Source organism: Diabrotica undecimpunctata, chromosome 7 (genome assembly GCF_040954645.1).
Source record: "Diabrotica undecimpunctata isolate CICGRU chromosome 7, icDiaUnde3, whole genome shotgun sequence".
NCBI lineage: Eukaryota > Metazoa > Arthropoda > Insecta > Coleoptera > Chrysomelidae > Diabrotica > Diabrotica undecimpunctata.
In genome coordinates this window covers 62020600-62036146 of record NC_092809.1, presented here as the reverse complement: position 1 = coordinate 62036146, position 15547 = coordinate 62020600, and the positions used below count along the sequence as shown (strand labels likewise).

Sequence of the window (15547 nt, the reverse complement as noted above, 5' to 3'; positions counted from 1 at the left end):
CGTTTATTTGAACAAATTTTTAAATGCTGAATTTAGATATTTTTGTTTGGTTGATGAGATATATACTATCTCTGTCGAGAATATTTATTTCGCCTTTGGCCTTCTTTTTATAATTGATGGCTCAACGAAAACGAACGTACCAAATAGGTAAACGTCATTAACCACATGATAAGAGTCGCGTTCCTAATCGGATCGGTTCGTACTATTCTATCTCTTTCTATTAAGTAAAACAAACAGAGACAAAGACATAAATAGTATTGAGAATGAACAAAGTTCTTTGATACGTTTTAGTCATAACTCTGGAATTTAGATTGCTCTTTCTTGGCATACACGTGGATTTCTATTGGTTGTTCATGATCATGTGATTAAATTTTGATATTTTTCTTTGTACGAAATCAATCCGGATATATCAAGAAAACACAGCTCCTCAGTAATCGGCCATCTTACATTGGGGTTTTAAAGTAAAGTTACAAAATCAACGTTATACGTAAATAATTTCGCTGTAATAGTTAGTTATATTGAACTTTAAGCTTAAAACTGTAGTGCTTAAGAACATATTTGTTAAAGTTTTAACAGAACTTAACAAAATGAGCTTGAATAAGGTGTGTTGACATCGTAGAATTAGTGACATTCGTGTCCTCCGCTAAACTTGGTGCTTTAGGCGGAGTGTACTATTAAAGTCGGAGCCCTGGAAGGCTTAAAAGTTCAAACCATGGGCAACAATGCCGCTACGGCGAATAAAAAAGTAGATTCCGCGGAGAGCGTAAAGGAGTTCCTAGACCAGGCGAAGGAGGACTTCGAAGAAAAATGGAAGAGAAATCCCACAAATACTGCAAGTCTAGATGATTTCGAACGAATTAAAACCCTTGGCACGGGTTCATTCGGCCGGGTCATGATAGTGCAGCACAAACCAACTAAAGAATATTATGCAATGAAAATTTTAGATAAACAAAAAGTTGTCAAATTGAAGCAAGTGGAGCATACCTTGAACGAGAAGAGAATTTTACAAGCTATCAGCTTCCCTTTTCTTGTAAGTCTAAAGTTCCATTTTAAAGACAATTCGAATCTATATATGGTGCTTGAATATGTGCCTGGTGGTGAAATGTTTTCCCACCTTCGGAAAGTTGGTAGATTTTCTGAACCACACTCTCGTTTCTATGCAGCTCAAATAGTGTTGGCTTTTGAATATCTTCACTACTTAGATCTGATTTACAGAGATCTGAAACCTGAGAATTTACTTATTGACTCCCAGGGATATCTTAAAGTTACTGATTTCGGTTTTGCTAAAAGAGTTAAGGGCCGTACTTGGACTCTGTGTGGAACTCCAGAATATCTTGCTCCAGAAATCATCCTCAGTAAGGGTTACAACAAAGCTGTAGATTGGTGGGCTCTAGGAGTATTAGTTTATGAAATGGCAGCTGGTTATCCTCCTTTCTTTGCTGATCAGCCAATACAGATCTATGAAAAAATAGTTTCAGGAAAAGTTCGTTTTCCATCTCATTTTGGTTCTGACTTGAAAGATTTGTTACGCAATTTACTACAAGTTGATTTGACAAAAAGATATGGCAACTTGAAAGCTGGAGTGAATGATATTAAAGGTCACAAATGGTTTGCTTCTACTGACTGGATTTCAACATTTCAAAAGAAGATTGAAGCCCCTTTTATACCAAGATGCAAGGGACCTGGAGACACTAGTAATTTTGATGACTATGAAGAAGAAGCCTTACGCATCTCCTCAACAGAAAAGTGCGCCAAGGAATTTGCAGAGTTTTGAAGAGTTGAGTACTATATAATTTATGTAAGTAGCCTTGCCACTGTCTCAGGCTAGTGACAGACTGCTGCCCGGGGCTCTTCCATTAACTGGTTTGTGCTTGCTTGATTGGTCCTCTGTACTTTCTAGAAGCTGGAGTTAACAGAAAAAAATAATTACAAGTTAATATTTAACATCTAAAGAAGTGAGTAAATGCAATCTTAATATTCAAAATGAATAGGGTCAGATTAAGTATTTATGTCTTATGACATTTTTCTTACTGATACTGATTTTTCTTTGTGTTTGTAAACAATTCTGACATTTAACAGATCTGATATGCAGCTAAGCTGTTTGTTACTAAAAGAGACATTTTTGCAAGAAAAAAGAAGAAAAAGTATAGTTGCTTTGTTGTTGAGAATTAGTTTAGAAAAACCATTTTTTAATGCTTTTTGATCCATTTAATACCAATATGGTAGTGATTTAAATTCAACCTTTTTAAAGAGTATATGATGTTAAAAATCTATTACCAGTTAAAGTTACTTTTAAAAATATTAACTAGAGCTTCACTTTTTCAAGTAGCTAGTTATCGTTATTTGTACTTAAAGCTATTATCATGTCTGCTGCTACTGGATCAGAGCTATATTTTGTAGGGAGTTTGAAGCATGGGCTTATGTCTTTGCTCCAGCTCTGTTACAAGCCAGTCGCAGTGAAGAGGTTCCACCTTTATTCTGTATATATATAGAATTGTGTGCTTTAAATAAATAGTATTTTAAATTTCATAAAACCACCTCCTAAAAAAGTCAATATTTGAACCTTATGTTTTTATCTTCTCAGTTTATACTATCAAATAAATTTATAATTTATTAATTGAATATAGCAAAGAAGTCCACTTGTATTTGTTTTGAGATAAATTAAAAAATCATTAGGCATCTCAGAAATCAACTTTTTATATCTGCCTCTGCAGATAACATTTGAAGTGTCTAAGTCAAATGCTTTATAGTATACAGTTAAAAAATTTGTAGTGTGAACTAAACTCATTGAGTTATTCTTAAAAATATCTTTATTTATACCAATACAATATGTTTTACATGACAGTACATAAGAGATGAAGCTATGAACACAAACATATTCCCCTTGGGTACTTGGACAAGCAATTTACTGTACATATCTCACTTAAATTTCAGTAAATTATGGACTTGTTTTGTTTATACAATTATTTATTCTATTTGAACCTTTGACAACATTTATTATGTCATTTTTGATGCAATAAAACAACAACCTCTCTTAATTCAAAGACCTTGGGAGAAAATATTTGTAGAAAAAATAATAGCTTGGCAGTATATTTGTTTTTTGTCTATTAACTTCGGCTTCTGTGTACTTTTTGATAGCACTTTGATACCAAGAATTTAATGGAGTTTTATGTATTTAATATCAACAAGTGTGTCAATTTATTATTTAATTTGATAAAAATGTGTAATGGCTAGTCTGAAATAGTGATTTTTAGGGATTTCACAATTACCTAAAGGTATCTATAATGTGTAAGACATACATTTTTATTTATATTTTAAGTTTTAATTTATTTTCTCTTCTTTTTGCTTGAAAAGGCATATGGGATTGCTAAGAATATATTGCATATACATGGTGTAGTATAAATAGAATAGTCTTCAGAGCAAAGAATTAAGGAACTATTACTGTCTTAAATGGCACATTTTTAACAATTTTTTTTTTGGATCTTATTTATTTTGTATGGCAATCAAATTTTTTTTATATTATACAACTTTTGAGGATTACAATTTTTTTTTCCTTTTTTCATTGTTCCTGTATTTTAATGATAGTGTCAAAAATTTTCATCCAAAAATTACTGCTCCACTGCAAAAAGTTATAATCTCTGGAACATCAAATCTGAAATATAAAATTTGAGAAAGCTTTTAAAAAAGAAGTGCTCTTATGTGATAGTTTACCAGAAAAATTGAAAATTATTAAAAAAAAAACCAAATGACAGACATTTGAAGTAATTGTTCAAAAATTTACCCTTTTTCAATTTTATTCAGCCACAAAAATATTATTATTTTTTTTGGTCAAATTGTGGTATCATAAAGAAAACCAAAAAAAAAAAAAAAACAAAATGCATCAAGGTTTATTAAAATCGACCTGGCAAGATAACTACTGTCCACCAGTTTTAACAACATAGTGCTTCTCAAAACTTTAATCTTCAGATCTAGTTGGCCAATTTTAATAAACCTTTTTTTGGTTTTCTCTATGATAGCATTTGACCAAAAAAAAAATATTAAATTTTTGTGATGAGTTTTTTTAATTGTTCTGGTAAACTATCACATAAGGACACTTCTTTATATTTCAGATTTGTTTTTTCAGAGATTAACTATCTTCCATAAAGGAGTAATTTTTGGACAACAGTTTTGGCGTTATTTTTAAAATACAGGAACAATGGAATAAAAAAAAATTGTAATCTACAATATACATTCTTTATAATAATCTAAAAAAAGTTTGATTGCCATTCATAAGATACAACAAAATTTGTTTTGAAAATGTGCCATTTTTTAGCATTCTAGATGGTAATAGTACCTTAAATATATAATAAATTTGTTTGGCAGGTATGTGTGTGTCAATGTCAGATACAAATTAAAATTGATAGGGTATCAAAAAATACAGGGTATCAAAAAATAAAGAAAAATATAGGAAGCATAATTTTTGCTAATTAAAAAAAAATTGTATTATTATTCAAATGTATTTATTCCAGCTGAATAATAGATTTCTATACAATAAAAACAATTTATTTTTGTCCGGTTATATTGTTGGAAAGCTGACTGTGATGGTAAAATGCTCCTATAGGATGTTTGCTCCACTTGGGAATATTTTGATAGATTCATTGTTGGAAAGATATACAAATTCAAATAACAATAATAGCAAATACAATACAAAAATTCCTATGTAATAATGGGAATGGATATTCATTAATTTTCATTAAAAACTTTCCATTTGTAAAAACGAATCTGTAAATGAGTAAAAGTTTCAAAAATAGATGTTTAAACTTTTATATTTTAGCAGTTTTATTTTGATAATAAACTGAATTTTTTGTTTAAATATTAGCTATGAGCATGTGTGCTTGGTTATACAATAATTTTCAGCCTCTTCCAGTGGCTCCAGTTAAATTTACTAGACTGTTGGGACTGAGATCAGCGAACCTAGTATATTAGTAACACCATTGTCTGTTTAGTTGTCCAATTGGATAATTGAAATTATTTTGATACATAGCTCAAAGCATTCTGTAATAAGTATAGTGTAAGTAATCCATTAATACTGTATTTGAAGAACTATATATAAATTTCATACTACCAAAAATATATGTAGGGTGACACTTTTGTAGCATTGGCATTTACTACTCAGTCAGTCTTCACTTTTAATAGTTTATAAAGGAAAGAAAATGATAATTATCATAAAATTACAAATAATTAAAATCTTAAACTATAATAGTAGGTGTACACAAATAACAACTCAATCAATTAATACAGTGCTTTTTAGACAAATAAGACCATGCTTTTTTTTTTTTTTGCTTAGACTTATCGTCATACAGCCAGACACAAAAGGACTAAGACAGTCATCATTATAATTTTTACCTAAATGCCCTATCAAAATAAAAGATTATTACATCAATATTAGGAAAACAGGGACACACTCTTCTCGCCTAGGGACCTACCTAGGGAAAGGCATTTATTTATAAAAGACACAACAACACTAGGTCACGGAGAGGATCAAGTTATACAAATGGTTTAAGACAAAGGTAACAAGATTAACTAAAATAAGTTTGGATGAGTAGACTCTGTTTTTAGAACAACCAAAAAATATATGATCTAAATCACTTTCCTCTCCACAATGCTCACATTTGTCATCATCCAACACCTTTATTTTAAATAAGTGCTTTGGATAACATGCGTGTCCGAAACGTATTCTAATAATGCTTCTTAGACAAACCATGCTTCTTAGACAAACAAAACTAAGTCACATATAGTAGGTATGACAATTGGGTTAAAAAAGTGGTTATGTATGCATGTATTGACTGAGCTTACTGTTATAAATACATTTCATTTAACATTCATATATAATATTCTTGTTTAAAGATAAGAGATAACAAATATTGGATCTCTCTCTTTTGTTGTTTTCTCATCACTGAGGATTGTCACTTCTTTCAATACTCCCTACTCCAGAATGAGTAAACCACTGTATTCTGAATTTGATTGGACTATCTAGTTGGTGACTGTCTTCTTGATCTTCCAATTATAGGATGTTAATAGAATATATTTTATTTACCGGTGGGTTGTATCAGTGTATATTGAGAGGAGGAATGTTTGCTATATAGAAGTCACAATTTTCTCTATTTTTTTGTTAATATTACCTTTACTTAATGGTTGTTAATGTGTCTGATCACTTGATCAGCAAAGTTTATAATGTATTTGCACACCAGCATCAATGGTTTTATGTAGATCAAAAAGAAAATACATATAATTTGAGTAAAAAACAATATTATATTTTTGCTTTAATTTAGGATATCCTGTATGTGTCATATAATTCTGGTAGCTACTATTGACCTAGATATTGCTGTCAAAGCAATTTTTAGTATAGTTAACTCTTCTTCCAGTACATTGTTGATTGTCATACACCCTGTATTTATTATTGTTTGAAAACATCACATGATTGTATTATGCAGTACATTGTTTTTAGAAATTTTATTAAGGCATAAAGTTTATTGTTCATGAATATTTAAACAAAAGTTTTAATAATGCTATTAAAACCAAAAAAATTACAGGTTTTACTAAAATTTAGTTCCTAACTAAATGATAATCATTTATTAGGTTGTATAATTTTAAGTAACCAAATTGCAGTGTTTATTAAAAAAAAAACAATCTGCATAAATTCTCATACATATACCCTTGAACACTATGAATATGTTTACCTAAAGTGTTAAAAATGTAGTTTTTAATTAAGAAGCTAATGAAAATGAAGTAAAATATTATTTTTGTGTAAATGCTATTTTTGTTTTATCTTTTTGTGATATTTTGAATCATTCATCATTTATCAAATATGTATTATACATAGATCTACAATATTTCTTTAATAATAACAGTTTTATTTATCATGGAAATATTTTATTTATTTACTTAATGTTAACTAGTACTAAGGAGGTCTCCTTCCCTAAATAGCAGTTTCTTGATTGATATTCACAGCTATGAAATTTGTTAGTTCTATCTTATACCTTCCTATGATCTCTCTGGATAATGTTTGGAAGAAGTTGACTTTAATCTGAAATTTGGTATCTATCTAACCTGGATAAAGTGGATTTTTTCACAATCATTTGATTAAGTTATGCATAGGTTGTTTCACTGTATAATATTTTACTGGATATACTTTTAAAATTTCAGCTATTTAGTATTTTTTTCATTGTTACAAGGGAAGTCTTTTTATTGTCTTTATTTAAGTGTTTACTCCACTTTTTTCACTTATTTCTATTATTTTGAATAATCATTTATTAACTAATGTTTTCCTATATTACTTATATCTAATAAAAAACCAGTTAAATAAAAGCTGTGGTTGATTTTTGTTGAAGTTTATCTTTTTATAAATTAATCTGAAGATTTCAGAATGTATGTAAATTTTTCTGGTTTGGTAAAAGTTCTGTATCTTCAGAACAGTACTTGTAATAGTTTAATTAGTGCCAGTTCAAAATAGAAACTTTAGTATTCAAGGACTTATAGCTATTTACATAAAATTTTAATGAACAACATTTGAGAATTGTTTAGATTTTATTTTTGATAATAAAATACACTTATGTATCATTAACATTATGAGTACACACTTTCAGACAAGATGATGAAATCTAATAAATATTGATTTAAAACTTGTTGAGATGTTTATATAGAAAAATATTGAAATTATCAGGAATACCTCAAGATATATAGGTTTCCTAAGTAGTAGCGATTTTGTAATACACTTAAAAACATCAATGCAATACATTTTGTGGAACAATTTTCAATTTTTTAATTAATTTGAATAAAAATCTCTTAAAAATTGTTTCACCAGCACCAGAAAGTAACGATGTGTATGTTTTATTATAGCAAAGGTATTCTAAGACAAAATATAAAAAGCAAATCTCTAGTGAAATATGAGAAGTGGTAGTAGATGCGATTTACATTTTACTCTTTTAAAACAACTTTCATATAATTATTCCATAGTTATAAAAATACCTAAGTATTGTGATGGAGAAAGAAAAGATTCTCATTAAAGTATGTCAACCCAACAAAAAAGTAGTGGCAGTAGCCTAGTGACTAGCCAAGCCAGACGTCCCAGATTTGATCTTTGTATAGACACTAGTCTAATTTAACTGAGGACACATAAAGCCATCAGTCCTGGCTATGTGAGTAGTTGCTAATACTAAAACTGAGTACATGAGTGGAAGAAGACATTTAATAAATCAATTGGCTGCAGTGCGACCAGTTGTAGCAAAAAACAGCTTCTAAAAAAAAAAAATAATAAAAAACAAATATATTCATTACGGTTTTTATCCACTAGTAAATTTTCAAAATTTCTACAATTTTACAAATAAAATATAAAGAAATAAAAACTTTTATTTAAAAAATCATTTATAAAAGGTATATATATTCTAAAATTGCCCTTTTGTGTTATATCACAGAACATTTTTGGATTAATAAGTACATCATTAGTGCAGTTACCAGGTATACATGAGGGAAGCCACTAAATATCTGGGTAAAAACCCTTTACTTAAATGATGTTAACTTTGTTAATTAATACATTGTTAAATTTAAATGATGTATTTTTAAACAGATTTTCATCATGGCAATCCAAGATTCCCAGGGGTTCTTAACCCAAGAGAAGATATTTCTATAGGTCCTTGATAGCAACTGAGTTGCTATCGAGGACCCATATTACCATATACCTCTTATAAAGGTTTTTTTAACTAAAAGTTTTTATGATTCATAGTATACAGCCAACTAAAGAAATTTCATTTTACTTGTGGAATATAAAGAAATGTAAGAACGATTGTTCATTAAAAACAAAAAAAAAATGATACCAAAATTTTGTAATTTTGAAATCCCTGTCTTTTGTTATGCATATATCTATATGAATTATATTATTTTTAGCATTTGCTGATTTTTAATAAATTATTAAGACTGTATTTTTGTTATTGTCAATTATATTATGCATTGTCGCAAAAATTTTTATGGCAAATATTTAAAAAATATTCTTACATATCGGGAATGAGTGCTTTTAAAAAATAAGGATACTACTTGCTTATATTCAGCAATATTTAAAACCAGTGCAACAAAATTTTGTAAATAAGGACTGAAACTGAGTATTTGATTCCTCATAAATAATAAATGGTAAGAATTAATAAGTGGAATCATTAAAAGAAATGTTAAAAGTGAAAAGAATAGAGCTAAAAATTGATCAGTGACGGTTTATAGATCACTGATATCTTTCCCAGTAAGATAATCTCATTTATTTTTGATTAAACTTTTTATTGGAATGTGGTAATTTATGATACCTAGCTTTTATTTTATCTTTTTTGTATTTATTACGCATTTTGTCTAAAATTATGATGGCATATATTTTAAAACAACATTTCATATCAGGAGTGGGGAAATTTGTTAAAATAAATATGATTGCTTAAGTTCAGCAACATTTTAGCAGACATGTTTAATTTCTTGATAAATAAAGTAAATATGTTGTTGAAAGGCTAGTTCGACAACATGTTGTAGGCTTAATAAATATTAATAATGAAAAGTCAAAATACTTATGGTAGAAAAAATAGCAACATAAATAAATCCAAAAACTGATCATTGGTTATATAAATGTGTGAAATCCACCAAAAACTAAACAGTGATGACTTATATATCACTTATATGTTTCCCAGTAAGATTAAGATTAAGAAATGGAAATTTTTATTGGAATGTGATAGTTTGATATTTTTTACCTCCTATGTCATCATTCCTGATTCAGATTTGTCATTGTGCCAGTAGAAAAATTAGGTTTATAAATACTGCCAAAACATTTATTTTATATTAAAAAGTATCATAACAAAAACACAGTGTTAATAATAAAGGAAAACTAAATGTTTACACAAAATATTTACTTGTACTGAATATATCACAGAAAACAAGAATTTTTAAAATTTGTTAATAAATGTTTTTTGTCTGCTTCATTATTCAAGAGGTAATGCAAGGAATTACTGCTGTAAAAATCAATTTCATGATCTGTAGAAATAGTACTATTCTGTAGACATAGAAATTGAATTGTTTGGTAAGTTTTGGATGTGATGTAAAATAGAAAGGAAACCAGTGGCATTTAGTTTTATTTAAGATGTTGTCTCTTACCTATTTAACGTTTCTAAATCTACAGATTTTCTGGACAGGTTTAGTATCCTTGGGTCAATAGTTTAAGAAATAAATAATTGTATACTGTATGTGTACCCATAGTTTTTGTCTGTAACAGATTTCCATTTCAATCAATTTGAGAGTCATAATCTCATCAGAACAAGTACACATATCTGAAGAGATTCGAGGGCCCAAAAACTGACGAGGATTGATAGCTCCTATGTTCAAAATTAATTAATATTTGTAATGACATATTTTAATATAATTTTGAGTTATGCGATGTTTGACAGTGGTATTGTAGTTTTAGCCTACCTACATAAAATTTCCAATAAGCAAAAAATTTTGTGTCAACTCTTTTTCTCTGTTTTACCACTTTGTTTTATATATTTTTGAAACCTACAGCCAATTTAGTTTGAATATTAGAGAACGTAGATGAAAGCAAATCATCCATAAACAAGATTTCTGTTTATTACTTATCACACTTTATTTTATCACATGATACTTTTAAACAGTGAAACAATATTTAACACTTTGTTTCTTTTTACTACTAATATCAGGAGATATCAATCATTGTTAGAGATTGTGTCATCATGTATATGGGGTGTTTTAAAAATGTATGTCATATTATGTTTCCTCAAGTAATAATAATGAATTTACAGAACATAATTTTTTTTAAATATTTACAAAATCGTCAGAGTCGTTGTGTTTCGGTGATGAGACACCTTTGTCAAGTGGTCTATTTTGATATTATTACATACATTAAAAAAAAAACTTAAATATTCTGTCCAGTAAAAACGTATAAATAGTAAGTGTATTTTTAAAAAAGATCGTTTGAGAAAGATGACCTATTTTAGGAATTATTAAGGTAAAGTAATAAATTTATGAAACCAGTGTTTTTGCATATTTTATTGATATTTGGCTTATCTTTTAAAACATCCTGTATACCATATATTATTTTTATTTATTAGTCATTGTAAATATTGTATGATAGTTCTTTATATTTGCACTATTTACATTAAATAGTGTTGCAAAACATTCATTTCCATATCAGTGCAGAGGTACCCAATCGCTAAAAATGAAAGTAAGGCATTACCTTAGTGCAATATCGCAATATTTTATGATAGTGTTTTAAGATTTAGATAAAATACTATATGGCTGCCTTTTTAAGCTTCACGTCTTTCATCAATGTTATAAGATATTGGAAAAATTCAATAATTTTTCTTAGTAGAATTCATTCACATTTTTGTAACCTTCGGAACATACAATTTAAGAAAATTATCTAAATCTTTTATGATATACGGCATAAAAAATATATCAAAAGTAACCAAACGAAAATTCTAGGGCTAAGCATATACATATATGACATATAATACAAAATAGACTGACTGCTGCAATACAGTCACGTTCCTCCAGTGCGACAGCAAAGCAGTCACTGCATCTCTATCTAATGGGCCGGGTTTATCGACCACGTGACCTTCTCATTGGTCATTTAGGTTACGTGGTCGAAAAACCTGTCAAATTAGAAAGAGGAACAGGAACTGCTTTGTGTCAGTTTTCTCTGTCGCACTGGGGGATCGGACTGGTATTGCAACGATCAGTCTATCTTTTATTATATGTTTATGGAGCTAAGCATAGACATACACTAGTGGCCAAAATTCTGGAAACTTTACAAAAATTTTAGTTTTTTTATCAGCATTCCTCTTTTCACAACACTTATGTTATTTATAAGTTTATCTCTTATTTTATTGCATGGTTTTATGCTTCTGCTTAGTACTTAACATCTATTTTAAGAGGAAAACCCCTCTAAACACTCTAAAAATTTAAAAATAAATACAACAACAGTCGTTAACTATTAGTACATATATTAAAAAAATGGTACAATGGTTATTATCAAGAAAATTAGTATTTGGTGGGATAACCTTTGTTTTTTAGGATAGACTCGTAACTCTAAACCAATTTTGAATAATGGCTTCTATCAGTTCTCTCTTGTTACTTGGGTTTAGGCGTGATAATAATACTTTCAGCCTTGACCATCAATTTTGTATTGGATTTAGATCGGGACTATTTTTAGGCCAAGACAAGACAGTATCGTCATGGTTCCTCAACCATTCCATGGAAGTCTTAGCCGTATGGCAAGGCGCTCCATCCTGCTAGAAGATGCATTGTTGGTCATCCCCTTCAAACAAATCTCTGATAGTCGGCAGCAGTTTGGCTTGCAGTATCTCTTCCTGATATTTGTTTGCATTAATATTGCCCTCTATTACTGCTAAACGTCAAACTCCATTAGTGGTCATACAAGCCCATACCATGATACTCGCAGGATGCTTCATAGTGACCATTGTACACTTTGGCAAAAGGTCTTTCCTTTGTCGGCGGCGAACAAACTTCACTCGGTCACTCCCAAAGATCGAGATTCTGGTTTTATCACTCTAAATTACGTTACTTCACTATTCTTCTGTCCACCCTCTGCCAAAACCCAATCAATTCATTTTTGCCTGTTTTTGTTCAGGAACGGCTTCTTTCTAGGAGTTCGTGTTCGCAACATTTTCACACAACTTTCGATAGTGTGGTCTGATAGTGAGGTCCGATATTTGTAAGCTAGTTGATTTGACAATAGCATTAATTTCTTTTGAGGATCTGCCACGATCTTCTAAAAAAGTCGACATATTCTACGCTCATCGTATTGACTAACTTTTGGTTTTCTGCCTGTTCTTCACCACCCAATTTGTTTGCTATTTCTTGATATGTGTAACCTCTTCTCGAAGGATACTTGCTTTGGCTCTCTTTCATTTTCATTGAATCGACACTGATGTATTCATCTCCGACAATTAAACAATATCACCTTAGTAACAACTACCTGAAGTCACTAATAAACACTGGAAGTCGCACGAAACTGTACTAAATGCTTCGAGTTGGGTCGCTGACTGATTAACAAAAACCTGACGCAATACAGTATTGAAAAAGGTTGCCATTCGCAAATCTCGAATTTTCGGCGTTTCGCTTGAATCTGTTTCCATTTTTTGTTTAATAATTATGTTAGACTAAGAAATACATAAATTGTTAAGCAGAAATATAAAACAATAAAATAAAAATGTAATCGTACTGATAAACTATACCTATAAATTACGATCATGAGACGAGTGTTGCTGGAAAAACGATAATTTTTGTCCAGAATTTTGGCCACAGGTGTATAATACACATGGACTGAGTGCTACAATACAGTCTCGTTCCCCCAGTGCGACAGAGAAAACTGACTCAAAGCAGTCCCTGCAACTCCTTTTAATTTGCCAAGTTTATCGACCACGTGACAAAATGACCAATGGGAAGGTCCATTACAAAGAGATGCAGGGACTGCTTTGCGTCAGTGTAATCTGTCAGCAGTCAATCTATTTGTATTATACGTCTAAGCGACTAAGGAATAATATTTGTAACCTGACCGCTATTTTTTTGACTAACTTGACTGGGTTATTACAGCAGTAAAAAATAAAATTCCAAATACATTGTGACGGTATTTTAATAATTCACTTAATTAGTTACTCATTATTTGCCCAAGAACACAGTTGTTGTGTGTTTTCTGTCATCGACTGCTTTTCAGTTACTATTTAAAGGCATTTACTCCATTTCAAGCTGCCTTCATCTTGAGTTTTCATTACTCCATACAAATATGATTTTTTAGTACTGTAGCTTACACTGGTTGTCAAACTGCCTATTTTTGTTTTTGATCTAGCTTCCATATAATAAACCAATGTAATTCTTCAATCAATAGGTATCTAATACTTACATTTTTTCCTTGGATCATCAATATATAAAGTCTGATCTTTAGTGTGATGATTTACTTACTCGATATTGTATTTTTACGTCTTATGGGATTACTGTTGTTTCTTGTGTTTATCATTTCTTATCACCTAAACAATAAAAAAAATTGTGAATATTTTTATCTAACTACTCGAATATATTGTAAGTGTGATAAGTAAATAATAAATTTGAGGCTCCACTTAATACTATTTATCAATATCTTCGATAAAACGATCTGGTCAGATATTTTTGAATCTTTGTTAAGATTTATGTGAATTCAGATTCGTCTCTTTCCCACTGAGAATTTAATGTACCTACCGGAAAAATAATATTGAAACTGAATAAGATGTTACTGTTAGAAATGCTTTTAGAATTGTTTGTAACTGTTTTCTTTGTTCCAAAACAAAATTTTTAGTGAACTTTGTTTGAATTGGCATTAAGAAATTGCCCAAGAATTAGGATAGAAAATGTGAATGATGTTTTTGTCTATTTTGACAGTTATAAAAAGTGAATGGTTATATATGTTTTAAAGTTTTTCCAGTTTCTTGTATCAATAATTAGAAAAGTAAAGATGTCAGGATCCTTATCTACATAAAACCCTAAAAGTGTAAAATACTAGTCACTTGTAATCGATTTGTAGAACATTACTATTTATTACTTTTAATTTGATTCATATTGGAATTTTCTAAACATTTTCGTTTTATTTTATTTGTTCTGTTAAGATTGTATTTTATTATTGTTGGCTATTTGTTTTACATAAGATTCAAAAATCCTTAATAGTATTAAAAGTATAGGTAGCAAAATATCTGGGTAAAGTAATTGTCGTCTATATAGATGGAAATCCCGAATTGAAATATACTTATTTACTTAAATGAACAGTTTTTAAATTCTCCCTTTCCATTTTTATTATTAGCGCCTTTATAAATTAGTGACTGAATTAGTGAAACATGTTTAACTTCAACCGTATATAAAACAATATTAAATAAAACTGATGAAAATTATGGTTTGGCCAGTTAACCTCTTACCGCATGAATTATTTGTCAAAAATAAATTCTCAAACAAGAATTTTAATTCTATTTTCACGTAAAAATATTGAAAAAATCTAGCTACGAGGAAAACTTTATTGACGAAACAATTTTTTTGATGGCAAATATGGAACATCATGCAACAATATAATATTAAAGGCAAAGTTAGTAGTAGTAGTTAGTAGTTCAATAGTTTGAAGCTACGGTATACACTATGCAGTATGAGACTGCAAATAATAGTTTCTTTATTAAGACACAACGGTATTGATCATTTTGTGCACATTATATATGTTTTCTTGATACAACCTGGAAATTTGCATTTTGACCTAGTGCTCTCATACCAATAGGGAAAATGATCAAACCCATCTTAACGGCTCTCTTGTTAGGGATTTCTTTCATCATCATCATAAGTGGCTCGACAATCCGTTGTGGATCTTGGCCTGCTCACAAAGAAGTCGCCATTCCTGTCGATTCCTGGCAACTTCCTCCCATCTTCTGACCCTTAGAATCTGGAGGTCTTCGTCCACATAATCAATCTATCTCCTTCGTGGTCGTCCTCTACTTCTCGTACC

The 15547-nt window shown here is 29.8% G+C and overlaps 1 protein-coding gene across 1 annotated transcript; it reads left to right on the top strand.

Annotated features, from left to right (window-relative positions):
• The first annotated feature begins 412 nt into the window (after positions 1-412).
• Positions 413-14822, top strand: Pka-C1 (Protein kinase, cAMP-dependent, catalytic subunit 1). The gene has a single exon (XM_072537443.1). The coding sequence runs from the start codon at positions 713-715 to the stop codon at positions 1772-1774; it is 1062 nt and encodes a 353-aa protein (XP_072393544.1). The 5' UTR covers positions 413-712; the 3' UTR covers positions 1775-14822.
• Positions 14823-15547: the final 725 nt, after the last annotated feature.

What these genes read in the sequence shown, in the direction of transcription:
- Pka-C1 (XM_072537443.1), top strand. Translation starts at nt 713, where the DNA reads ATGGGCAACAATGCCGCTACGGCGAATAAAAAAGTAGATTCCGCGGAG.